At 40.5% G+C, this 26,146-nt stretch overlaps 1 protein-coding gene across 5 annotated transcripts in view; it reads left to right on the top strand.

Annotated features, from left to right (window-relative positions):
- ERBIN (erbb2 interacting protein) overlaps positions 1-26,146 on the top strand; it is a 243,832-nt gene that overhangs the window by 194,489 nt on the left and 23,197 nt on the right. For all 5 annotated transcript variants that reach the window (XM_054031406.1, XM_054031409.1, XM_054031405.1 and 2 more), the window contains exons 17-22: positions 915-1,036; positions 1,654-1,824; positions 2,675-2,857; positions 12,834-12,948; positions 16,386-16,563; positions 17,514-19,053. In XM_054031406.1, coding sequence (XP_053887381.1) covers positions 915-1,036; positions 1,654-1,824; positions 2,675-2,857; positions 12,834-12,948; positions 16,386-16,563; positions 17,514-19,053 — 2,309 coding nt within the window. The remainder of the gene's footprint in view (positions 1-914; positions 1,037-1,653; positions 1,825-2,674; positions 2,858-12,833; positions 12,949-16,385; positions 16,564-17,513; positions 19,054-26,146) is intronic.

Here is a 26,146-nt window from a genome sequence, read left to right as displayed (position 1 = left end):
CCTTCACGCCGGGGAACAACTGTTCCCCGGCGTGAAGGAGGCGCTGGAAGGGAAGGAGAAGAGTTGAGCGAGGGTGGGGGGAGGAGATGATCAGCGGGGCCTGCAGACCCCCTGGGGTCCTCAGGGGTCCACAGACCCCAGTTTGAGAAACACTGTTCTATTGCAAGTATAGGAATGTTGAAAAGCAGCTGTTTATGTGAGCAACCTCTTCATTGCTAATGTGATATATAGGAATGCAGGGGATTTTTGTAGTAAAATTTGACAGATTAATACAGAACCAATTTATGTTGTCTATCATGAACATACATGCTGCAGTAAATGGTGACAACAAGGTAATCTATCCAACGCCATATCTAAGAAATAGTTTGTAAAACTGTAATTATCATAATTCCTGCTTAACCATGGGCCTATCTTAATGTTTTTAGTGGGGTTTTTTGTTATTTTTAAGGCTCAGTAGTAGTAGTAATAGTAGTATGGATATTTGGAAGTCTGGCATATTTGTAGGTAACACTTCCTTTAGTGGAAATATGTAAATCTTAGTGAAATGAAGTTGAGTGTTGCCATATCAGCCTTTATTAGACATATCAGAAAAGCAGCCTGCATAATTGGTTACAGTTGGCAAGCTCAGCTCAGGAGAGTTCCTTTGGTGAGAATACTTGAAAACTGAAATACAGCTTTGCAGAGTATTTTTTCTGTAGATTGCAGCTGAAGTCACTATTAATAGAAAACGGGCAGGTTCTCAATGCAATGAGCTGCAGCATAGCTTTAATTTCTGGTACTTTTTGGTTCTTTACCTTCTCAAGCACAGATATAAATACAAACCCCACCTAATAAAGGGAATGAAAAAGAAATGGTTTCTAATATAATTTCATGTGTCCTGTATTTATTGGAATTGTGGTTTGTTTGTTTTTTAGTTCTGTTCATATCTGATAATGAAAGTTTCAATCCCTCTTTGTGGGAGGAGCAGAGAAAACAGCGTGCTCAGGTGGCATTTGAATGTGATGAAGATAAAGATGAAAGGGAGGCACCACCCAGGGTCAGTATTGCCAACTCCATTTTGAATTCCTAATTCTTCCCCTTTACTCTTGCTAATGGCGATCAACCTCTATCTGCACTGATTAGTAGCTGCAGAATTAAAAAGCGTAAAACCTATTTTCTTTTCATCCCTCATATTTTTTAAATTACCCAAGGGAGAAATCTTTTTGATCAGCGGGTGTCTCCTTTGCCTGGCCGTTTAGGATATGTTATTAAAATGGAGCACATGTTATTAAATTGTGAACTGGTTTAAGGCAATACTTTTTTTCTGGGATACTACTGAACTATGATGCTTTGGAAAAAATTGAAGATAGTAGTTGAGAAGAATCATTGGCATCTCACAGCGATTAAGGACTGTATTTTGAGTTTTCTATAAATATATGTCAAGGAGAAACTGCAACCACTTTAATGGGACAGGATGGGGCATGCATTAGACAACAAACTGTTTTCTAGGACTAGCTAATTTAGCCTCAGCTCCCATAGGTTTATCCAGGTATAATTCAAATGGCAAAATAGATACGCAGGGTTTGTTCTGTTAATTCCTTCTTGTCAAATTCGTATTTGATTGAATATTCATGTTTTAAGTTTTTTGTTGCTCTTATTTTCTTTGTTTCACAGGAGGGTAATTTGAAGAGATATCCAACGCCATATCCTGATGAACTAAAGAATATGGTCAAAACAGTTCAAACGATAGTACACAGACTAAAAGATGAAGAAACCACTGAAGATGGTGGCAAAGAGTCAAAGAGAGAAGGCCAGCAAGTTTCAGTAAAAGATGTGGGTGTAAAGGTTAGAATCAATATCCTCTTCCAGTTTTGACAGCTATCCCAAAGATCTGAAGTATGATATTGCATAACAATATATTGATTTATTCCTTCTAATTCAATCTCTTTTTTTTAAATATTTCAGTGAGGAAAAAAATGTCAAAGATCATGACCTGTGTATTCAGTACTTTAAAAGAGACAGTTATAAATGACTGCTTTGTGTTAGTAATAGTTGCTGCCCTCTGAATGACTCTGCTTAGGAAGCAACCCGAGTGACTCGCTCCTGAGGCCAGTATAAATCAGACATATCACAAAAGTAGCTTGTTCGATCTTCCAAAAGATGCATCTCCATCACCTTTAAGCATCCCTTATTTGCTGACTCTCAAATTGGAAATCAGAATGATCACAAAGGACTCTGCTTTTCTCCCATCTGACCAGAGGGTTTATAGGAAAAGCTGAAAAAGGCAGCAGTGGTGAAGCATCTAGAGGATCCTTCACTGGCTGAAACATGTTGATTCTGCTTGGTGGTAAGGTGGGAGAACAGTGCTGACAACTGCTCACTTCTCTCATTGTCAGTCCATCTGTGTGTGTTTTGTTGTTTTTGATTGTATTCACTTGTCTGCCATTCTAATAGGAATGTATTGGATAAAATAGGCCTTAGGAAAAAAAGGTTTATAATCAGCTGTTTTAATAATCTGAAAGGTTTTTTCTCTCCAATTTTGCTTCACAGTCAAAATTATTTTTGAAGTTGTCTGTTTTATGTCATTGCATGGTTTCCCCAAAATATAAAATATTAGCTCTAATTATAAAATATTAATAATTATGAACCAGGGTGGTTCTCCAGTAATCTTTTTTTTTTTTTTAAACTACTCTAGACTTCAGAAATTGCTTCAGCAAAGAGCAAAACAGAAGACAGAGAGAACTATATGATGGAAAACTGCGTGCAGAAGCCCACTGAACCAGAAGCTGAGCACAGCACTGGAAATTCACAGATGACTGCACATGTTAAAACCTTAGAGAACACGAAAATAATTGTCAACCATGAAGATACGCTTGAGGTATGGCAGTGTGATGAACACCATGGCAGTAAAAGAATTGCGTTCGTGTCGGATTGAATCTGCTATTCTGAAAGATAGCAATGAAAAATTATGTTGACAATAGCAGAAATGCCCATCCCGTTAGCATTGCGAGCATTTGGGAAGTAAGTATGGTTATAAACAAAGTAATGCAATGTTTTTCTCATTTCAAATTATTTTGAAATAAGTTTTTATCTGCATTTATTTGGAGATACAGACTGAAATATATGTGAATTAAACCCCCCCCCCACTAAAAACACTGATAAATGTGTGGTCTAGAGGGTGTTCATGTTGGTACTGATTTTCTGCTTCCCCTTAACTGTATCTCCCTTTTTGTTGCATAGGTAGTTGTGGCCACAGCTGTCATTTAGATATCCAAGTATCTGATTTGTGGGAGCAGTCTGAAACTTAGACTTTCAAGTGACTTAAATTGTCCCTACACATTTTAAATGTAAAAAGGAGACATGTTTTCAAAAATCTGTCTCGCTGTGATTAATAGAGACATCTATAGTAAAGGAGGTTTGAATTTAATTTAGCTGTTGTGAGTTTATAAACCTGCCGGCTTTTGTTTAAGCTTCAGGCAGAGAGCTTGAATTCCTGTAATCTTTGTATTCGGTGTATATGAGTCCCTCATCTCTTTCTACATAGAGACATGACATAAACCAGGTGAACTCACCAGTGAACAAAATTACTTCAAATCACAATTTTTAAACTGTATTTTTTCATAGATTAAGTGCAGTTATGTGTGTTCATTAAATAATGAACAATATATATATTGCACATTCTCCGAAGCCACCCTTTGGAATCATGGACAGCTATATCTCCTTTCCCAGTAGCATATTCTTAGTTCTGACAAGCCACTGCAAATGTTTCTGAAAAATGTTATTTCTGACATTTAAAAAAAAAAAAAAATTTTGGTATCAGAGCAACAGATTGTTTGTTTGTTTTTTTGTTTTGTTTTTAATAATTGCACAGCAACTTTCCAAAGCCAGCAGTATACCAATAAGTGAAGGAGATGGCAGGATCCAGTTGATCAGACACCAGAAAAAAATTCCTTCCTTTCAGTTGGTAACGAGGGTTATTCTCAATAGTGATGCCCACACACAGTGCTTGTTGTGCCTTGGAGAAGGGCACGTTGAAGAAAGGTGCTCCACCTGCAAATTGTTCAAGAAAAAAACAGAAGTGGATGAGGGACTTGCTCCTTGAGCAGGTCATGAGGCCTGTTTCAGCACTTGAGACCTCTGCAGATCATCCTGTTCCTCAGACATCTTCAAAGCTGGAGCAAGCTGATGTTCCTCAGCCAGATGCTGCTGCCTCCCCCAGGAAGCAGAGATAATGTCCAAAACAATAATCTCTCAAAATGGATTGCAGCCACTTCAGAATTTGGGGAGATTAATCTTCCTCTTCCAGGAGGAGTGAAGATTCTTCCGGTACACAAGATGGAGCTGAGCCGTCTGCTCACTCTCTGAGGCGACATGTGGCCGCTGTAGTATTGATTCCTGTACCAGCTGTGAGATGCCCATTGAGTCTGGTACCAATGACATTGCACACCATTGATATACTAAGCAGCGTAATACCTGCTTGGCCTCACAGTTCCTGATACCCCAATTATTCAAGAGCATTCTGCTGCCAGGACTACTGTGCGGTCCTCAGCATGACCTGCACTGGTTGCAGACTCGTCTCAATCGTCTCTTTTAGCACTGTCTAAGACTCAGAGTGGGCAGTTGAGATTGGCCTCTTTATCAGTATCGAGGGGCTGTCAGCACTGTTACTATCTTCAGTACCAACAATGACTGTGGTGCAGACTACATTTGCAGGTTCAGTACTGACCCATGCTTTGGTACCATCTTCTGTTTTCGTAGCAAGTGGAAATGCAATGCTCCTACCAATCCTTAAGGCATCAACTTCTCTACTTGTCTCAGTACTGATGTAGTCAGTGTATTGGGCTTCAGTCAAGGCTGAATGTTTGCTCTCTTCTGTTGCCTTCTGATAACTGGGGGTGTTTGTTGAGGTTGAGCTCAGTGACATTTATCAGAGGGGTAGCCGTGTTACTCTGGATCTGTAAAAAGCGACAGAGCCCTGTGGCACCTTATAGACTAACAGACGTATTGGAGCATAAACTTTCGTGGGTGAATACCCACTTCGTCAGATGCATTGTTCCTCTCTTCCTAGTCTTTTAGACACCATTCTCAAAGATTGTCAAGACCTCCTATGGATCACAGTTGGTACCAAGATCATCACCATTCCTACAATAGGGACAGGGCCTATTGGCCCAGTGCCTCCTGGCCACCAATGCCATTTCCCTATCCTCAGTGGCCTCTTTGGAATCTGTGGGATGTTCCTCAATCTGTAAAGTCCCAATCCTTGGCCCACTCCAGGGCAAGATTCACCCAGCCAGCTCATGGTATCCCTTCTTTAGCCACCTACATTGCAGACTGAGACAGAGGCTGCTTCCTCTGAGCAGGCTCAGCCTGAACCACTTGTACATGGAACTGTGCTGCTGCAGGGGAGGTTCTGGTGGCTCTGCTTCCCTCATCACCAAATGACTCTGCAGAACTGTATTTCTTCCTTTCTAGTGTCTCAGGATTTTAAGTTGCATGAAGAGCTCCTGAGACAAATGACTTCAGCCTTGGGTATTCAGGCTGAGTTTGTGCAGGAAAATACACACAAGTTAGTGGATATTCTTCAGTTCAGGGAGAGTAGCACTCCCTATAAATGAAGCACTATTAGAACCTGCTAAGACTTTGTGGCGTACCTTCCTTCCTACAGTGAAGCATACCAACAAGCAATATTATGTTCCTATGCAGGGTTTTGAGAACTTCTATTGTGAGCCTGCCTCTAACTCTCTTGTTGTTGTAAGATCAGCTAATAAGAGATCACGGCAGGGAAGAGAGAAGTCCATGCCCAAGGCCAAAGGCTGGATCTCATGGGGAGAAAATATATTTGACCTCTCACTGCAAATCAACAGGTGATGTTATCAAAATAATTTCGTGAATTGAGTGTGAGTAGCCAAATTCATGGATAAGTTGCCTGAATCCTCCATTGAAGAGTTTAGGGCATTTATTGTGGAAGGTCATCTGGTTGTCTTTACAATCAGCACTGGATGTATAGTGTTCACAGCTTCCAGAGTCATGTCTTTATCTGCCACGATGAGAAGGGCCTTGTGGTTGCAGAACTCTGTCATAGGTCTTTTGTGCTCTGATGGACCTCCAGAGCTATCTTTCAATGGTTAACCATTTTGCCAGAGAACAAAAATTAAGATTTTACCTTCATTGAAGGACTCGTGAGCAGCTGTTTTCACTGGAGTTTCATACCACAGACACACAAGTTGTCATTTTCCAGGTCAGCAGCAGCAGTACCACCTCAGCAGTATTTTGGGCAGACACCTTACCAGTTGAGGCAATAGGACTACTCCAGGAAGGGATATAAATTGCACAGGAGAAGGCCTTCTGGGTTCAAGTTTAACCAGCCAGCCTGTCCTCCCCTAGCTCTGGCAAGCAGCCATTTTGACTGTGAGATTGAGAGCATCATTCTAGCTGTGAACTTCCTGCTGTTCAGAGACAGGCTTTCTCATTTCCACAGTGCTTGGAAAGCTATAACCTCAGACAGATGGGTCCTAAGCATTGTGGGATTGGGTTATGCCATCTGTTTTCTGTCCATTACACCATCATGCTTCTCTATCCCATCACTTTTCAGGGACCCCTCTCACGAGTCACTGCTCCTATAGCAGGTCCAGAGTCTGTGACCTTTTGGGGGCTATAGAGAAAGTCCCCCTGCAGCATCAGAGAAAAGGATTCTACTCTCAGTATTTCCTGATTCCCAAGTCCAAGGGAGGAATGAGACCTATTCTGAATCTCCAGGGTCTCAATAGGCACATAAAATACATGAGATTCCACATGGTTATCCTAGCGTCTATCCTTCCTGTTTTGAATCATGACAACTAATATAAGAACATAAGAATGGCCATACTGGGTCAGACCAATGGTGCATCTAGACCAGTATCCTGTCGTCTGATAGTGGCCAATGCCAGTGCTTCAGAGGGAATGAACAGAATAGGCAATCATCGAGTGATCCATCCCCCGTCATCCACTCCTGGCTTCTGGCAAACATAGATTAGGGACACTTAGAGCATGGGATTGCATCCCTGACCATCTTGACTAATAGCAATTGATGGACCTATCTTCCATGAACTTAGCTAGTTCTTTTCTGAACCCAGTTATACTTTTGGCCTTCACAACATCCCCTGGCAATGACTTCCACAGGTTGACTGCATTATGTGAAGAAGTACTTCCTTTTGTTTGTTTTAAACCTGCTGCCTATTAATTTCATTTGGCGATCCCTGGCTCTTGTCTTATGGGAAGGAGTAAATAACACTTCCTTATTCACTTTCTCCACATTAGTCATGATTTTATAGACCCTTACCATATCCTCCTTTAGTCATCTCTTTTCTAAGCTGAAATGGCCCATCTTCTTTAAATCTCTCCTCATGCAGAAGCTGTTCCATACCTTGAATCATTTTTGTTGCCCTTCTCTGTACATTTTCCAATTCTAGAATATCCTTTTTGAGATGGGGTGATCAAAACGGTACACAATATTCGAGGTGTAGGCATACCATGGATTTATTTAGCGGCATTATCATATTTTCTGTTTTATTATCTATCCCTTTCCTAATGGTTCCCAACATTTTGTTAGCTTCTTTTGGCTGCCGCTGCCCATTGAGTGGATGTTTTCAGAGAACTATCCACAATGAGTGGTAATAGCTATTTTAGAACGCATCATTTTGTATGTATAGTTGGGATTATGTTTTCCAATGTGCATTACTTTGCCTTTATCAACATTGAATTTCATCTGCCCTTTCGTTTCCCATTTATCAACTTTTTGTGAAATCCCTTTGTAACTCTTCACAGTCTGCTTTGGACTTAACTATCTTCAGTAGTTTTGTATTGTCTGCAAATTTTGCCACCTCATTGTTTACCCTTTTTTCCAGTTTGCTGCTCTTGATTTTCAAGATAACTATTTCCATGTAGTGGTTTTCCTGAGCCACGGGAAGTTTTTGAGATTTGTAGTCATAGGGCAGCATTATTAACCATAGTGCTCCCCTTTGGCCTTTCCTGAGCTTCTCAGGTTTTCACCAAATGCATGGCTGTAGTAGCTTCACATCTCAGGAAGAGAAGAATAGGTGTCTTTCTCTGCCTGAACGATGGTTGGTGAGGCGCAAGTCCAGAGATTAACTCCTCGACCGTGTCTGGTTTACACTGTATCTCTTTGATCATCTGAATCTGATTGTAAACAAAGAAAAATCAACTTTAATACCAACACAAAAAATAGAGTTAACTGGGGCCCTACTAGATTCTACAAGTTTGAGGGTATTTCTGCTAAGTGAGCAATTTCAGACGATTCATTGTCTGTGGCTGTCCGTCCAGTCTCACCTTTCCACTATAATTCATGTATGCCTGAAGTTGCTAGTTCATATGGCCACATGTAATTATGTAGTCCAGCATATGAGGTTGCATCTTTGTCCTCTTTAGGCCTGGTTCAAGTTCACATATTGCCAGAGTTGTGAGTCATTGGACTGCCTAGTGAAAATGCCACCAGCTATTCTGCAGACATTTAAGTGGTGGATGGATCAAATCAATGTTTGCTAAGATGTACCCTTCACCCGTCCTCCACAGACCATAACAGTAATGCCTCCACAGTAGGTTGAGGAGAATATCTTGGGACTTGGAAAGTTCAGCAACTGTGGACCGATCAGGAAGCTTCTCTTCATATCAGTGTCCTGGAGCTTCAAGCTATTTACAGTGTGTGCCAGGTCTTTCAGTTGCACATCAGAGGCACAGTGGTTCATATACTTATTCCTAACAGTACTGCAGTGTATTATGTGAACAAACTGGGTGGAGCCCACTAAAGTAGCTTTGTCAGGAGGCAGTCAAGTTTTAGCAGTTCTGTATCAGGGAGAATGCATCATGGTCTCACAATTCCGGGGGTGCGGAATTTCTTAGCCAATCACTTCAGCAGGATTTTCTCTCAGAATTATGAATGGTTTCTGAAGAACAGTGTGTTGAGGTCCATCTTCAGAGAACAAGGCATTCTGACTATTGACCTGTTGTCTTTCATTGCAAACAAGTGCCATCAGATTTGCTCCTGAGCAGGCCTCAGTCCAGGTTTCTTTACAGATATCTTCTACTTGAGTTGGGGATCGGTGTTCTTGTATGTTGTCTTCCTACTCCCAGTCATCTCACAGGTCATTCTCAAATTTAAGTTGGATCATGCCAGATTGATTCTCATTGCACCAGCTTGACTGAGACAGGGTTAGTTCTCCAGCCTCCTCAGTTTATTGGCTTGACCTCCCATATCTCTTCCTCTTTATCCTGACCTATTGATCCAGCACCAGGGTCAGATTTGGCATCTAACACTGAGCAGTCTGGACCTTACAAAATAGCTGCATGGCTAGATGAAGAGGAGAAATTATGTTTAGAAGCTGTTTGACCAGTGGCACCTTAAAGACTAACAGATTTATTAGAGCATAAGCTTTCGTGAGTAAAAACTTCACTTCTTCGGATGCAAGTGAAGTTTTTACTCACGAAAGCTTATGCTCTAATAAATCTGTTAGTCTTTAAGGTGCCACCAGACTCCTTGTTGTTTTTGTAGATACAGACTAACACGGCTACCCCCTGATGTTTGACCAGTGTTACTTATTAGTAAGAAGCCCTCTGCAAAGGCTACTTATTTGGCCAAGTGGAAGCAATTTTCAGTTTGGACGCTAGCTTGAGAAATTCAGCTGATGCTGGCCAGCTTTCAGGGCATTTTGGAATACCTGTTATACTTTGTCTTCTGGTTTGTTGCTCAGTTCATTGAGGATTCATTTAGCAGTGATCTCAGCATTTCATTTGCCCATCAAAAGGAAGTCAATTTTCTTGAACTTCATGGTAGTGAGATTTCTAAGAGAGTTATTCGTTTCCACCCACCTATGAAAGAAACGGTTCTCTGGTGGAACCTTAATACCGGCTTAGCTCCTCTTATGGGACCTCTATTCAAGTCCTTGGCAACCTGTTCTCTGTCCCTCCTATGCTAGAAGACAGCCTTCCTTGTTGTTATAACATCTGCAAGGAGAGTAAGTGAGCTACAGGCCTTCATGGCTAAGCCTCTATATACGCACTTTTTCATAGACAAAGTGGTGGCCCTACAGCCACATCAAACTTTTTGTTGAAAGTGGTTTCCTCTTACCCAAATGATTTATTTACCAGTGTTCTTTTCTAAACTGCACTCGAATGCTGATGAATAGCGACTTCACGTGGATGTGAGACAGTACTTTAGCATCTTACCCAGAGAGGGATAAAACTTTTCAAGCATCCCCTCATTTTTTTGTTTCCTATGAGGATCGAATGAAAGTTCAGGGGGTCTCTGCACAGGTGATTTGCAGGTGGATAGTTTCCTGCATTATGACACCATATGAAGTACCTCAGACAATGCCTCCACCGAGATTACGGGCTCATTCAGTGAGTTCCTAAGTAATGTTGATAGTATTCCTCAGTGATGTTTTGATATTAAACATTCGCAGGGCTGCTATCTGGTCTTCTGTATATACTTTTACCAAGTACTGTGCTGTTAACATTGCATCTAAGTCAGATGAAGACTTTGGGAAAGCAGACCTACAATCGTTGTTTAAGTAGATTCCAAGCCTCATCTCCTAAGATGACTGCATGTGAGTCACCTGAGGGGAACACATGTCTGTAACCACTTGAAGGAAAAATGGTTATTTACCTATACTGTAATCGTTGTTGTTCAAATGTGGGTTAAGCCATATTCCACGACCCACCTCCATCCCCTCTGCATCGGTGTCTCTGCTCTTCATGTTCGGTGCAAAGGAACTGAAGGGTTGGGATGGCACTGCCCTTAGCCCCTCCCCTGGCTATTTAAAGGCACAGGGCACAAGCACCACCCTGATGGGTACTGCTAAGCAAAGTTCTTTGCCTTTGGTGTACTGGGCATTTGCACACCTGAGTAGAATTACACGTCTGCAACCATATCTCAAAGAATAACAATTCTAGTCCAGGTCAGTAACTGTTTTATCTGCTGCATTAAAATCTAGGGGAGAGTTATAGAGATAGTTAGAGTGAGCGACTGTCCCAATTACATTGAAACACATTTCTGTTTTTGGGAGTTAAGTTGTGTTTGCTGGTCCTCACAATAAGGCTGTGTCCTTCCTTACTGCAGCCAAAGACACTATGGAATAGAGTTATCAGTCAGTCTGCATCATGGAAGAAGAGCCCCCTGTAGCTCCTACCAGAAGTCCTGCAGCTGAAATATCCTGAAACTCCTAGCAGGAAGAAATCTGTATCAAAAAATGTTAAACTTGCAGGTTTCCGTTTCCAGTCTCCCTACTAGAAGGATTTTGCAGTATTTTTAAGAGGAAACAGACTTCCCTGAAAGAATCATCTACTTCATGGAAGGAGATTTCTTTTTTTTTCTTAAAGAGCAAACTGATAGCAAAATAAAGAAGTGACTAAGAAAGAATTATGATGCTCAGCTGCATCTGGGCAAGCTGCTATGGTCTTTAATACCTTCACCAGAGCTCTTTTAGCTTGGTGTGATTAAATAAAAGACAAGCTGACATCTGCCTGGCACAAAATCAGTCAAGCTGGAACTTTATTTGTTTAATCTCCTTGGGTAAAGTTAAATGTTGTCCTCCTATAAGTCCCTTGGTTTCAAATATACTTTTTAAAAGTTTCTCTGGATGTATCTCTGGAAAGTGGATGCTTGCGCAACTGATATTACCCCCTCAAAGTTTACAGGCATCAATCAAGCTAGCTGCTCCGTGATCGGCTAGAGAAGGAGGTAGCCAAACAACACAAAAGGAAAAACATATATTGCCTTCTGATCATCTCACCCTGCTCTCCTCCTGTTCCAGCTCTTCACATCTGAAAGAGGTTGAATTTTCAGCTTCTCACACTGAACCCTGACCAAAAGAAGCAGAAAACGTTTTCCCTTGAGTATTCAGCCTTAAAACCTAGATTCAGACTTCAAACTTCCTAGCAAATACCTGCCCTCTGAATATAAATCTGAATTCAGTTTACTGCTGCTCCACACTTTATTTGAGATTATTATTAGATCATAATAGAAGTGCCCAGAAAAAGGGGAGAGACTGAGGGCTGGTCCACACTAACCCCCACTTCGAACTAAGATACGCAACTTCAGCTACGTGAATAACGTAGCTGAAGTCAAAGTATCTTAGTTCGAACTTACCGCGGGTCCACACCCGGCAGGCAGGCTCCCCCGTCGACTCCGCGTACTCCTTTCACGGAGCAGGAGTACCGGCGTTGACGGCGAGCGCTTCCGGGATCGATTTATCGCGTCTAGACAAGGCGCGATAAATCGATCCCAGAAGATGGATTGCTTACCGCCAGACCTGGAAGTAAGTATAGACGAACCCTAAGCTATCAGACTCTGAAATTCTGCAAAATATCCAAAGACTTAGCTAGTTTCTGTTCCTCAAAGTGATGCCAAAATAGCATCACTTTTTGCCTCAGGATTAACTAGATTGCAAAGTGGAGGGCACTCTCAGGTTGGAGGTTGAGCCCCTGCAGCCTTCCTATAGGCTTTCCTTACCACACTTTGTTTTGCTAGAGCTGCTGTTTTAGATTTTCCAAAGTCACTTATGATTTTGAATATCTGTGTTTTTGGGTGCCAACTTGAGACACCTCAAGTGGCCTGATTTTTTTTTTTTTTTTTTTTAGAAAGGGCTGCTCATCTGCCCTGGTGTTTCAAGTTCGGCAAACAAAAGAGGTATCCAAATCATTAGCAACTTTTGGAAACTTAACTACGATATAAGCATTCATTAGGGCTATTTGTAATATCTGGGCTTTCTGTAGGGTGGCAATTTTTATAGCATTCGTTTAACTTTTTAAAGCAACCCACTACAGATTTACAGCATAAACGCTATTTGTTTTTCCTTTGGCAGGAGTCAGAAGAACTTTCTTCTGATGAAGAGATGAAAATGGCAGAAATGCGCCCACCGCTGATAGAAACTTCCATTAACCAACCAAAAGTAGTAGCACTTAGCAATAATAAAAAAGGTTAGATAACAAAACACACAAAATCAAGAGTACTGTTATATGGTTCTGAGGATTGTTCATTTCTCTATTATTGAGTAAATACCTAGGTATGGCAGAATTTGAGCTTTATTTTTTTGTAAATTTCACAGTTTCACAGCAGGAGGCACCCTGTGTTGTCATAGGACTGTGTCAGCAGGGCTGCAGAGCGCTCTCTACATGGCTGGGATACAGGGGCCCTGTGGGTGCAAAGTGTGGGGGAAGCTGCACTCCCTGATAGCTATCAATGGATAATTTTTTCCATTGATATCTGTGTGTCAGGTAAAATCAACGTTTACTGATGACTACCAATTTAAATTGAATCCTGCCAAGCCTATAAATATCCCATTTTTGTGGAATAAATGAAAATTTAAACTGCAGAAAAATGGAATTTGTCAAGTGCCTCTTTGCCATTCCAGACTGGTGCTCGTAAATCCAAAGCCACTTAGTTCTCTCTTCCTTTCCAGAGGAAACTTTGTATTATGAAATTTGTTAGAAGAACCAGAATTGGTTTTCTGGAGGATAATTGTTCTAGCCAGAGCAACCGTTTTGTCAGAAGTGTAAGGGCTAGTCCAGATTTCTGGGGCACAAATTTTAAAGGTTAGGAAAGAGATGGCTCTTTGCCCATTTTGTATATTCTCCTATGTTGCCCAGTCCAGTTCCTTTCAGAGCAAGAAGGACTCTGGACACACTATATAAAGGGATAAGGGTTAATGAGATCTTATGGATCTGTAGGGCTTTGCCCTGCTTTGGACCCACATAACATTCATTCACTTGCTTGCGGAAGAAGTGTGAGAAAGGGAGATGATCTTGACAGTTAGCAAAGCCTTCTCTGAGATCTGATGTCTGGTTAATAAAATGAGCCAAAAGCTCTTTCTTTGTCCCAGGAGCCAGAGGCCAGGTTGGCAAATTAATTCCTGCTGGTGCCTGAGTTAGTCTCTTGGAGCCAAATTTTCAAAGTTAGGCAAGGTGAATTGTATATGTACATTTGCCTGTCTAATTTATGTGTATGAAACCTGACTTGCTTATGCACATGGCTAGTTTGGTGCCTAGTAGGCCATGCATATAGATGATTTGTACTATCTCATCAGGTATTTGTATGCATAGGTTAGGCAAGAGCAAATGTGTGCAAGAATACATGCCTTACTTAGGTCTTCATGAAAATACTACGGAGTTCTGTTTCTGGATTATGGTTAGGCATAAAAACATTGTTGATCTTCTCTTGCTATATTTATAAAACTGATTCTTCAGAACATAACAGTATTTAGAGCACATTCAAAGGTTTTTCAAAGATTCATTTTCTTCCAGAATATTTTGTTTAATACATAGCTGTGTTATAACTATATACAGTACATTACTGTTTATCCAGATGACTGGGGGACATATACAACTTTTGGATAACTTGGCATTCAGATAAACTGAAGTGCTATTTTGAGCTGCAGTTTCATTGATACAGAAATATGGGGAAAGAAGGGAGTAATGCTGATGTTTGCTTAATACTTTGTACTTTATTAAAGAGTAGAAAAAAAATTTCGTTGAGTTTATTAAAACCCCAGATTGTATTAAAACCATTGTGGGACATAATTTAAAGTATTTGTCTTTTTAAAAAAAAAACCTGACTAATCACCGTCAGTGATGAAGGCTATTGAGAAGTTATTAGTGTAAATAATTTGAACAACTGTATTGTCAAGCCTAAACTGAATAAAAGTATTGTCAGTGTTAGGCCTCAAACTTCCAGAAGCTTCAAAAAGCAAGCTTTGCAAAATTAGGCTAAAACCTGTGGTCAAAAAACACTGCAACCAAACAACGCTTTATGCTAACTCCTATGTGGTAAAATAAGGCCTTCAGGCATAGCTTATAAAACCACATTACTCAGTCAAAACAACGGGCTATATGGAAATAAGTTATCTCCTTGTGCTAACTTATAAAACTAAAACAACAATTAAATATCAAAGTAAACACAACCACCACAGTAAACAATTGGCCTACCCTAATTGGTTGGTCTGTTTTAAAATACGGCCAACAAATAAAATAAAAAGTATGAAGGCACAAAACTGTGCGTGTGTGTTTTGGTAAACCCAGCCAACATCCCCGAACAAAAGGAATGTGCACTTCTCAACCGTCTGTACCTGGCCAATGCAAAAAATGGCCGACTAAAGGGTAACGTATTTTCAAACAAATGCGGGGTAGGGTTATAAAGTAAAAAAAAGTCTGGTCGCTCAAACTAATTTAATCTCAAGTTGTGTTAACACTACAGTATTAAAAATGGTAGTGTCGGAATAATTTAATCTCCAGTTGTATCAATACTGCAGTATTAAAAGTAGTATTAAAAGCTCAATAATAGTATTACATTGTTTAAAAATAGTAGTAAGTTGTTAATCAAGATATAATATCTTTACTTGTACTTGTGCTTACTAAGGGCAAAAACAGTACATGTAAAGTTAGTAGTTAATAAGTAATAATAGCTTTGCATGTGCTTGTACCTGTCATCAGTATAAATTGCCATTTATATTCAATACTAATGCATAATATTACATTCCCTTATAGTAGTAAGTAACTAATGCATAATATTACCTGTACTTGTGCTTGTCTTCAGTATAACTTGCCATTTATATTAATCCTTTTTCATTGCTGGTCTTTAATTTTTCTTTTCCTATTCTGTCTGTGTTGCATTTATAGCCGTAAGTCATTAAAAACCTTTCTTAAAAAATAATCAGTAATTTTCATTTTTCTTATACGGGCACTATTCAACCTCATTACCTCTGTGGTGGGTGGTGGAAAGTAGCAATCATCCAGGGCCCAATTAGGGTCCTAATGCGTGTCCCCCTCCCTTTATCTCCACAATTAGCAGATGATTTACATAGGGCTACATGAGGGGCACACTGGATTCAATTAAATGGAATTATACCATAAGGTTAGCGAGTAGCAACTTTGTGTACTGCTACATTACTATTTGTCTCACATTCGAAGCTGAACACTTTACTTGGAAAAAAGCTAATAAAGTTTGTGCAATATAAGCACTTGAAGGGGGTCTAAAAACAGAAACATGTGAAACATAATTTGATTGATGGCCTTTGGAAAAGATTATATAGTGTAACGTTGGTACCTGGCCAATAAACTTTACAAAGAGCAACAAGTTGAATTTCAGTAGTGGACGAGTACTGGCTGCACTTAACCAGCTGTTCCTTAAACAGGAACCATTGCTGACAAAAACAGAAATTCTGTCAAATTGTATGAAGCAAAACTGAACTTTGCAAAGGCAATTTATCAATGTTTATAATAATAATAATTAATAATTATTGATAGTGTTAGTGTATGAAGAAATTATACTTTCTTTTTCTAGTAATAAGCATTACGTGAATATTTGTTGACTTTATAGAGAATCAATATGTGCATGACTAAACTGACAAATTTTGTTTCAGATAAAGATGCAGATTCCTTATCAGATGAAGCTACCCACAACAGCAATCACAATAACAGCAATTGTTCCTCTCCTTCTCGAATGTCAGATTCAGTTTCTCTAAATACCGACAGTAGCAATGACACTTCAGTGTGCTCTCCGGACAAAGAAACACATAGTGCTGCTATTTCCAAAATCAGGTTTGTGAAACCGTTTATAGCAAGGCTATAACAGCAAGGATACCTGAGCAACTACAATAGAGAAACTTGTTGCTTATCGTTTAGTAAAAATTGTTGTTATATAGTCCAGTCTGACACCTTGATTATTGTTCATTAAATAATTAATTTAAATATGTTCATATTCTAAAATAATTTTAAATAACAAAATAGGACTTTTATCTTGAAGTGTAACACAAAATAACTTGTTTTTCTTAATTTAAAAAAAAAAAAGGCACCCCAGCAAATTGTAATAGTCAAGAATCTGTTCCCATCTTCTTAAGGTACAATAATTGTATCCTTTTCAACTTTTATTTTTCTATTACCTCTACAGAAAACTTCATCATATCATTTACGATTATTCAGAGGATGTTGGAGAGCAAATAGTTTAACGACACAGGTTGCAAAAAGTGGTTAGATTTCCTTAAATATTGTACTCTATTAGTTTAATGGCTAGCAGTCTATAGTTTAGTAATTAAAATCTGATATAACGAACTAAAATCAAGGCATTTTTCTCATGCTGATCTTGTTTAGAAGTATCCAATCAGAAATATAATTTTATTGCAACAAAAATGACGCAAGTACAATATTGAAACATTAACACTGAACTTTTAAGTGGAATTCTGAAATTAGGGCCTGATTTTACAACCTGTTGCTAATTCAAGAATTCTTGTTTACATGAATAGTCCATTAATTTCAAGTGCAACTTGTCATGTGAGTAAGACTTGCAGGATTAGGCCGTTAGTACAGAATGTTTTTCCTAATGGGAATATAACATTATAAATTAGGTCAGCAATTGGTCTTTTGTCTCATCATGCATCCATGGTGTGGGACTTCTGCATGATAATACACAACTTATCTGAACCAGTATTTAAAAATAGATCAATGCTATTGGCAGCCTCTCTGGTTTTCTTAAAGAACTATCTTTTTTTCAGGCAAGAAGATGAAAATTTTAATAGCCTTTTGCAAAATGGAGGTGAATTAAACATCACAGCAGAAGAAGAAATCAATGTGCAAGAGAAAGTTACAAATTTACCTGAATATGAGTTAAGGATTGAAGAGAGATTAGCTCTAATAGAAAAAGGTGTTGATCTAAACACAACTACTGAGGAATCACACAAATTAGACCAAATTAACATGAACATCAACAAACTGACTAGTGAAGATACAATACAACCAAGTGTTATGGAAAGATTAAAGACACAGGAAATAGTGTCAGTAAAGGGCTGTTTAAACTATAACATGAAAGAAGAAACTGAGCACTTGGAAAATAGAAATCAATATTCTAACCTCTGTTCTATAAGTAAAGTGAATGGACATTCTGAGAAAGTACCACAATCTCCAAGGAAGGCTGAATTAAAGAGAGGCATTACAGTTGACACTGATTTTTCTGTGGATATATGTATTTCAAAGAGCACTGAAGATCTGTCCCCACAGCGAAGTGGTCCTGTGGTGAAATCTCACAGTATCACCAACATCGACACTGGTGCTCTAAAAATTTTTGATATTGTTAATGACAATGGATCCCAAGAGCCCAACTCACTGGTAAAATCAGCATCTGCTGGTCCAGATGGAAAAAACATTGTCCGAAGCAAGTCTGCTACTCTTCTATATGACCAACCTTTGCAGGTATTTCCTGGATCATCATCATCTTCTGATTTAGTATCTTGTACAAAAACTTTGTTTAAGTTTGATTCAAATCACAATCCTGAAGGTGCTAATGTAGTTAGAGGACCAGGGGCAAGTGGTGCACAGATGTTCAGTGTACCTCAGTATAATATCCAATATAGCAGCAGTACAACAGCCAAAGACACCTTGTGGCTCCCAAAACAAAATGCCCAACTAGAACAAGGGAGCTTACCACCTCAGCGTCTATCTAGGTCAGACAGCACAGAAAGCTCTAATTATGTAAAACATACTGCCAACATGAATTTCTCCAATCATAATAACGTTCGAGCCAATGCTGCATATAACATGCATCAAAGGATGGGTGGAAGACATTTAGAAATGTGGGCTATTCCACCGAATGATAGACTTGTTCCTGGAGCAACCAGAAATACTCTTCAGAGACAGAGCAGCATATCCTCTACAGCTTCCATAAATGTTGGTGATACTGGACCCCCAAGGCGTGCCCAGGTTCCTGAAGGGGACTACTTAACATATAGAGATTTGCATTCAATGGGAAGAGCTCCACCAATAATGTCTGGGCAACCGAGACCTCTTTCTGCAAGAACGTACAGCATTGATGGTCCAAATGCACCTAGACCTCAGAGTGCTCGTCCTTCAGTGAATGAAATACCAGAAAGAACTATGTCAGTTAGTGACTTTAATTATTCACGGACTAGTCCCACAAAAAGACCAAACCCAAGGGTTAATTCTGAACATTCTTTGTTAGACCCTCCAGGAAAAAGCAAAGTCCCTCATGATTGGCGGGAACAGGTGCTGCGACACATTGAAGCTAAAAAGTTAGAAAAGGTAAAAAATTGTTAATTATGTTCATCTTTCTGTCATCCTGTATTATAAAAAAACTACATAATCTGTATTTTGATTAATTTTTCACTTTGTAATGAAAATGTGCTCTGAAACTTTTTAAATGGGACCTGTGAACAATTTTTTTTTCAAAAAATATAGGTAATTATAAATGTATGTGTTGAATGTCTCCGAGAAATATTCAGATAACTGATTATAAACTTACCCTTCCTGAAAAAAGGAAAAACCCTCCCCCGCCCCCCATCATACTTGTTGGCTCAGTTCAACTACGTTAGAATGAATCATTATGTAACATCATGGCTTCCACCAAGGAGACTTGCTGGACTATAGACCCAGTGCTTAGAGGCTCAGGTAAGTGTTTTTAATTGTAGTGTAGTTTTAAAAAATTATATTATATTTTGCAAGGTGACTGAAAAGTTAATGGTTTTGTAGTTTCAGTTGCATCTGAGCACCAAAGCCACACTAAGTAGATATTAATCTGGAATCTAGTCTTTTGGAGTTCATGTTTGTCAGAATCTTGAATGATCTTTTGCTGCTTTGAGATAAGGCACTTAACCATCCTGATCATGTAGTAGATCCCAGCAGATTTTTGATCTGACTGATCATTGGTGGCTAAAAGACAGTGGCTGATATTTCTGGAGCTGCTTTGCTATACCCAGAAGATAAGAGTTGATTGGCATTGTTGAACAATTATAGGTCATCACCAAGGGATGTGAAGGGAGGCTAGCATCTTTCAGGAATGTAGTCATTCATGTTGCCCAATGTATATACAAAGCCCCTTAGGAAAGTATTTTCTAAATATAGGGCAGAGTGTCATTGCTCTGCTGGCGATACACATTTCTTGTCCTTGAAAACACGTTGCCTTGGATGACATTGTCAGTCAGATGCATCAAGCTGCTTTATCCTTACCCTCAGGAAGATAGTCTTTCTGGTGGGTAATGATTATCATGTTAATATTTTTCTCACCTCAATGTCCCTTCTTGTTAAGGGGATTTATTTGAAGATGATAAGCAAGGTTAAAAATCTTGGCATCATACTCAAGCATGACTTTTCAATGGACGTGGAACAAAAGTGTTTTTTTGAATCTGCAGTTTTTTTCAGGCTCTAATCTTCTTTTTATGTGATATCAGAACAGCAATATTAGCCCTCATGACCAAGAATCTTAATTATTGTAATTCCCTCCTCATAGGAATAAGTTCTAGACTCTGGCTTCAAGCCTTATCTGGGTAGGTATGTGAGCTCTGATATCATGTACATTTTAAGGATCTCACAATAGTGCTTTTATTGTGGTGGATCCTTGAGTACCCACAGAAACTAAGGACCATCACTACGGTCCTACCAAATTCTCAGTCCATTTTGGTCAATTTCACGGTCATAGGATTTTAAAAATCATAAATTTCATGATTTCAGCTATTTAAATCTGAAATTTCTCGGTGTGGTAATTGTATGGTATTGCCACCCTTGCTTCTGTGCTGCTGATGGCAGGACTCTGTCTTCAGAGCTGGGCACCTGGCCAACAACTGCCGCTCTCCGGTCACCCAGCTCTGAAGGCAGTGCAGAAGTAAGGGTGACAATATCGTGACCAGTTGCGGATTACGCCTTTCTGGGGCTCTCTGCCAGAGCAAGTGGGGGGGACCCTCCCCACTCTTTCCACCTGCAGTCACCCCCTTCCTCTCTCTCCCCTCCCCCCGCATTCCTGCTGGGGAGCAGGGTTGGGGCATAGACACTTTCCCTGCTCCCTGGCAGGAGCGCCAGGCAGGTTGAGTAGAGCAAGCTCCCGCGCCCCAACCCCGCTTAACGGCAGCAGTGCTGGGCAGGCAGAGTGTGGTGTGGGGGCTCCCCAGTTGGCCAGTGCCCAATCCACTACTGACCATGACACCCCCCCCCCACACACACACAAAAATCACCTTGCGACCCTCCTGGAACTCCATTTTGGGTCAGGACGCATTTTTCATGGCCGTGAATTTGGTAGGGCCCTAACCATCACAGACCTCATCACCTTCCACTCCCAGTGTAAGGTGCACGTCTTCAACCTTGCTTCTCTTGTATAAATACATTGAAGCATAAACATAAAGAACAAAAACAACCCTACCTAAACAAAATACTACACTTTATGCACAATTCTCCCACTTGGGATAAGATGAGAGAATGGGTAGAGCTCTGCCAATAATGTCTTGGCAACAGGGACTTTTTTCTGCCAGAACTTATAGTACTGATGGTCCAAACATACCCAGACCTCAGAGTGCTTGTGCTTCAGTGAATGAAGTACCAGAGGGAACTATGTCAGATAGTGACTTTACAAATGTTAGGCAGGGCACCAAATACATTACTGAAAGACGCCAGATACTAGGTGATGAGGGTAGTGTGAGAAACTTGCCCTCACAGTTCATCCTTTCCCTCCATGTGTTTAATAACACCTTACTTTTTTTCCCTATTGGAATGGTATTGTGTAATAAATGCTGTCTCCTTAATTCTTATCCTTCCCTTCCACCAGTCTAGTTTAGTTTATGTTGGAACCACTAGGTTTATCTGTTCTTCAACATTTAAGAGGGTGGCTTTGTTTTTATAAATAATGCTATTAATTTTTACAGTGGTTTTTCATTCAGTGGTCTGAGCACAGTGTGGAGATGTCTGTTTGTGTGAGAGACACTTTCTCTTTCTCTGAGAGTGTGCTTTTATAGGTAGCATTTATTTTATATTGTTTGGTACATGATAAACATCTCAAAACCATGCCATGAATTTCAAAAGAGCCACAGATGTGCTTCTCTGAGCTGGCTTTGAGCGACGGCTGGCCAATACAATAGTGAGGAATGTGAAAATCCAGTTATTTGCTGCATGTTTCTCTATCCGCTTCTATTTAAGACATTAAGCAAATAGCATTACAATTACCGTATCTTTTTACATTTTTTGTTTTTCAGATCACTTAAATTATGAGAGTCCCATAAATCAGAATTTGGTAGTTTCCGGTGTGCTTCTGTTTATAACTCAAAATGGGCTTGTAATTTTGTAGGGAGTTATTCCATACTGTATTCTAGATCTCTGGGATGTATACAGGGGAAAGAAACAGTATTATTTAATTTAGAAGGTCACAAGTACATATTCTTTAACAAACGCTCCACAACAAAGAAAGGAAATTCACAGATTAAAAGAATCTGTTGTGTTTAAACATTATAAAGGTTACAAAACAAAAAAAATCAGAAAATACAAACTTAAAAATAATATCGCCATCTTTAATTCATATGTTGCTGCCTGTATTCTTACACAGTAGTATGATTAAGATCACTGTTCACCTTTCCTTTGCATTACCTGACTTTCAGTGGTTTATATAACATACTTATCATTATTTCTATTTAGGGATTTTTAATAAAAGTTTTCATGAATGATTTTTTTTTAAAATTATAGATTCCATAGTTTCTAAACTTGTACAAGAATAATCTTTTTAAATTTTAAATAATCAAAGGCTGTCTATAAATCAAAACCAGAGAAGCTAATTCTTGTTTTGTCTGTCTCTTGGACATTTTCGCCTGGTGATGTAAAGGGGAAAACATTTCAAGCAGCAGTTTGCATAAGGGATCAAATGAAAGCCTGATGTCTAGCAAATAAGATTGACTAACTTCAACATAGCAATGAATATGTGTAACCCATTTTACAGCACGTTAGGGATATGTTCCTATCATAATTGAGTAACCTGAAACTATGCAACTAGAAGAAAAATGATAGCTAAGACTTCTTGAAAATAGATCTTCAGATAGAGACTTGAATATTCAATAAAAATTGTCGGATTGTTCATTATACTGTTACTTTTTTTTTTTTGTAAGTGGAAGAAAGGCTCTTCTTCAAGTGATTGTCCACATGTATTCCACGTTTGGAGTGCATGCATACCATCCACACACGACTGGAATTTTTGTTTTTGTAGCATTGTGAATTGCAGCCACATCTGTGTCCTACACGCACCCGGATGCGCTGTAGCCAAGGTTATAAAGCAGTCCCATTCCTCTATCATATCCAAGGCTTCCATTCCACCCAAGAGGCCAGGCTTCCTATAAACATCCTGGAACTGAGAGCCATTCGGCTAGCATGCATAGCCTTCTTCCCATTGCTTTGAGATGCCACAGTACAGATGTTCATTGACAACACCACAGCAATGTACTGTATCAACCACAGGAATGTGTTCACCCATCCTGGTTGTGCCAGGAGACAACCCACCTTTGAGAATGGTGTATCAGTCACCATGTCACATCAGTAGCATTACATCATCCTGGTCTACAAAACACCTTAGCAAACCAACTCAGTCGTCAGTACTCAGCCATGAATGATCACTCAAGGACTCCATGCTGTGAGACATTTTTGCACCTATGGGCCTGCAGTTTTGGGCCAGTTTGCTATCTGACCAGTACAAGTGCCTCAGATTCTGTTCCAAGGGAGGAGCCAGTCCCAGCTCGCCTTCAGATACCTTTCTGATACTGTGGTAACCGGGACTCATGTATGCCTACTTCCCAATTCCTCTGATACAGAGTGTCCTTGGGAAGATCAGATAAGCTAGGGCTCTGGTAATAAGATAGCCCCAGCATGGCCCAGACACTTTTGGTTCTCAGACCTCATAAACCTGTTGTCATGGCTCCTGATCATGCTCACTGAAACACACCCTGAAATGATACACAATCAGGTAGAAAAGTCCTGTACCTGAACCTAGCACCTCTATCTCACAGCATGGATCCTGGCTGCTGTATAGCATTTCAAAACATCCGGATTTGCAGCAGAAAAGATTCCACCAGACTGACCTATGCTGCTAAATAGAAGAGATTCTCTATCTGGGAGTTGGAGAATAATTTCACTCCTTTGGAAACACCAGTGACTGCCATCCTGAACTGTCTCCTCATCTTAAAGCATTTGGACCTTTCTATCTGTTCTGTCAAGTACACTTGGCAGCCATCTCTGCCCATGATCCTCTGGTGGAAGGCCACACCTTCTTATCCGACAGTGTCTTGTCAAAGGTATCCTCCATAGCTTCCCACCAGTTAGAAAGATGCTGCCCTCTTGGGATCTCAGTATTGTCTTAACAGCTTTGATGGAACCTCTTTTAGCACCTATGGCAGCCTGTTCCTTATACCACTTTTCTGTGGAGACCTCCTTCCTAGTGGCATAACCTCAGCCTGAAGAGATTCAGGCCCGTATGGTGGGTCCACCTTATACAGTATTCCACAAGGACAAAGCAACTTTAAAACCTCATCTAAAGTTTTTACCCAAAGTGGTTTGATTTTCCTCTTAACCAGATGATCCATTTACCTGTCTTCTTTTCCAAATCTCACACGACCCAGGGAGAGCTAAATCATAGGCTAGGTCTACACTACCCGCCTGAATTGGCGGGTAGAAATCGATCTCTCGGGGATCGAATTATCACGTCTCGTTGGGACGTGACAATCGATCCCCGAATCGACGCTCTTACTCCACCAGCGGAGGTGGGAGTAAGTGCCGTTGGTGGGGAGCCGCGGAGGTCAATATTGCCGCCGTCCTCACAGCGGGGTAAGTCGGCTCCGATAGGTCGAATTCAGCTACGCTATTCGCGTAGCTGAATTTGCGTATCTTAAATCGACCCCCCCACCCCCCATAGTGAAGACCTGCCCAAAGAATCATAGAAGATTAGGTTTGGAAGAGATCTCAGTTTGTCATCTAGTCCAACCCCCTGCTCAAAGCAGGACCAACACCAACTAAATCATCTCAGCCAGGGCTTTGTCAAGCTGGGCCTTAAAAACCTCTAAGGATGGAGATTCCACCACCTCCCTAGGTAACCCATTCCAGTGCTTCACCACCCTCCTAGTAAAATAGTGTTTCCTAATATCCAACCTAGACCTCCTCCACTTCAACTTAAGACCATTGCTTCTTGTTCTGTCATCTACCACCACTGAAAACAGCCTAGCTCCATCCTCTTTGGAACTCCCCGTCAGGTACTTAAAAGCAGCTATCAAATCCCCCCTCATTCTTCTCTTCTGCAGATGAAACAATCCCAGTTCCCTCAGCCTCTCCTCATAAATCATGTGCCCCAGCCCCCTAATCATTTTTGTTGCCCTCCGCTGGACTCTTTCCAATTTTTCCACATCCTTTCTGCAGTGGAGGACCCAAAACTGGACTCAGTACTCCAGATGTGGCCTCACCAGTGCCGAATAAAGGGGAATAATCACTTCCCTCAATCTGCTGGCAGTGCTCTTACTAATGCAGCCCAATATGCCATTAGCCATCTTGGCAGCAAGGGCACACTGCTGACTCATATCCAGCTTCTTATCCACTGTAATCCCCAGGTCCTTTTCTGCAGAACTGCTGCTTAGCCAGTCGGTCCCCAGCCTATAGCGGTCCATGGGATTCTTCCATCCTAAGGTCAGGACTCTGCCCTTGTCGTTGTTGAACCTCATCAGATATCTTTTGGCCCAATCCTCCAATTTGTCTAGGTCAGTCTGGATCCTATCCCTATTCTCCAGCATATCTACCTCTCCCCCCAGCTTAGTGTCATCTGCAAACTTGCTGAGGGTGAAATCCATCCCATCATCCAGATCATTAATAAAGATGTTGAACAAAACTGGCCCCAGGACCAACCCTTGGGGTACTCTGCTTGATACCAGCTGCCAACTAGACATCGAGCCGCACCTTCAACATTGTCATGTCTCTTCCCTACTATCTAGAAGGGCTCTTAAAAGGCTTTGTTGCGTCTAGCATTTGCTGAGAGAATGAAGGGTCAACCTATCTCCAGCCAAATACTGTCAAAATGGGTCTCAGATCGTATTAAGACACGCTATATGGTGGCTCATTTGGATCCATTCCACCAGAACTCAGGCAGCCTCTGCAGTTTTCCTGCAAGGTGCCCCAGTCTTAGAGATTTGCTGAGTAGCTACCCGGAGTTCAATTCACACCTTCACCTAGCACTATTCCCTGGTGGAGAACTCCCTGTCTGAAGCCTGCTTTGACAGAGCTGTCATGCAGTCATTTTTCCAGTAAACTCTAGTAGTGCTTACGTGTCCATGCAAGTTATCACTTGCATAATCCAAAGTGGAACATGTGGACAGTCACTTGAAAAAAGAAGTTACTA

The sequence above is a fragment of the Malaclemys terrapin genome, chromosome 6 (assembly GCF_027887155.1).
Source record: "Malaclemys terrapin pileata isolate rMalTer1 chromosome 6, rMalTer1.hap1, whole genome shotgun sequence".
Taxonomy (NCBI): Eukaryota; Metazoa; Chordata; order Testudines; family Emydidae; genus Malaclemys; species Malaclemys terrapin.
Note: the sequence above shows the minus strand (reverse complement) of the source record. Positions and strands in the feature narration are given on the sequence as shown.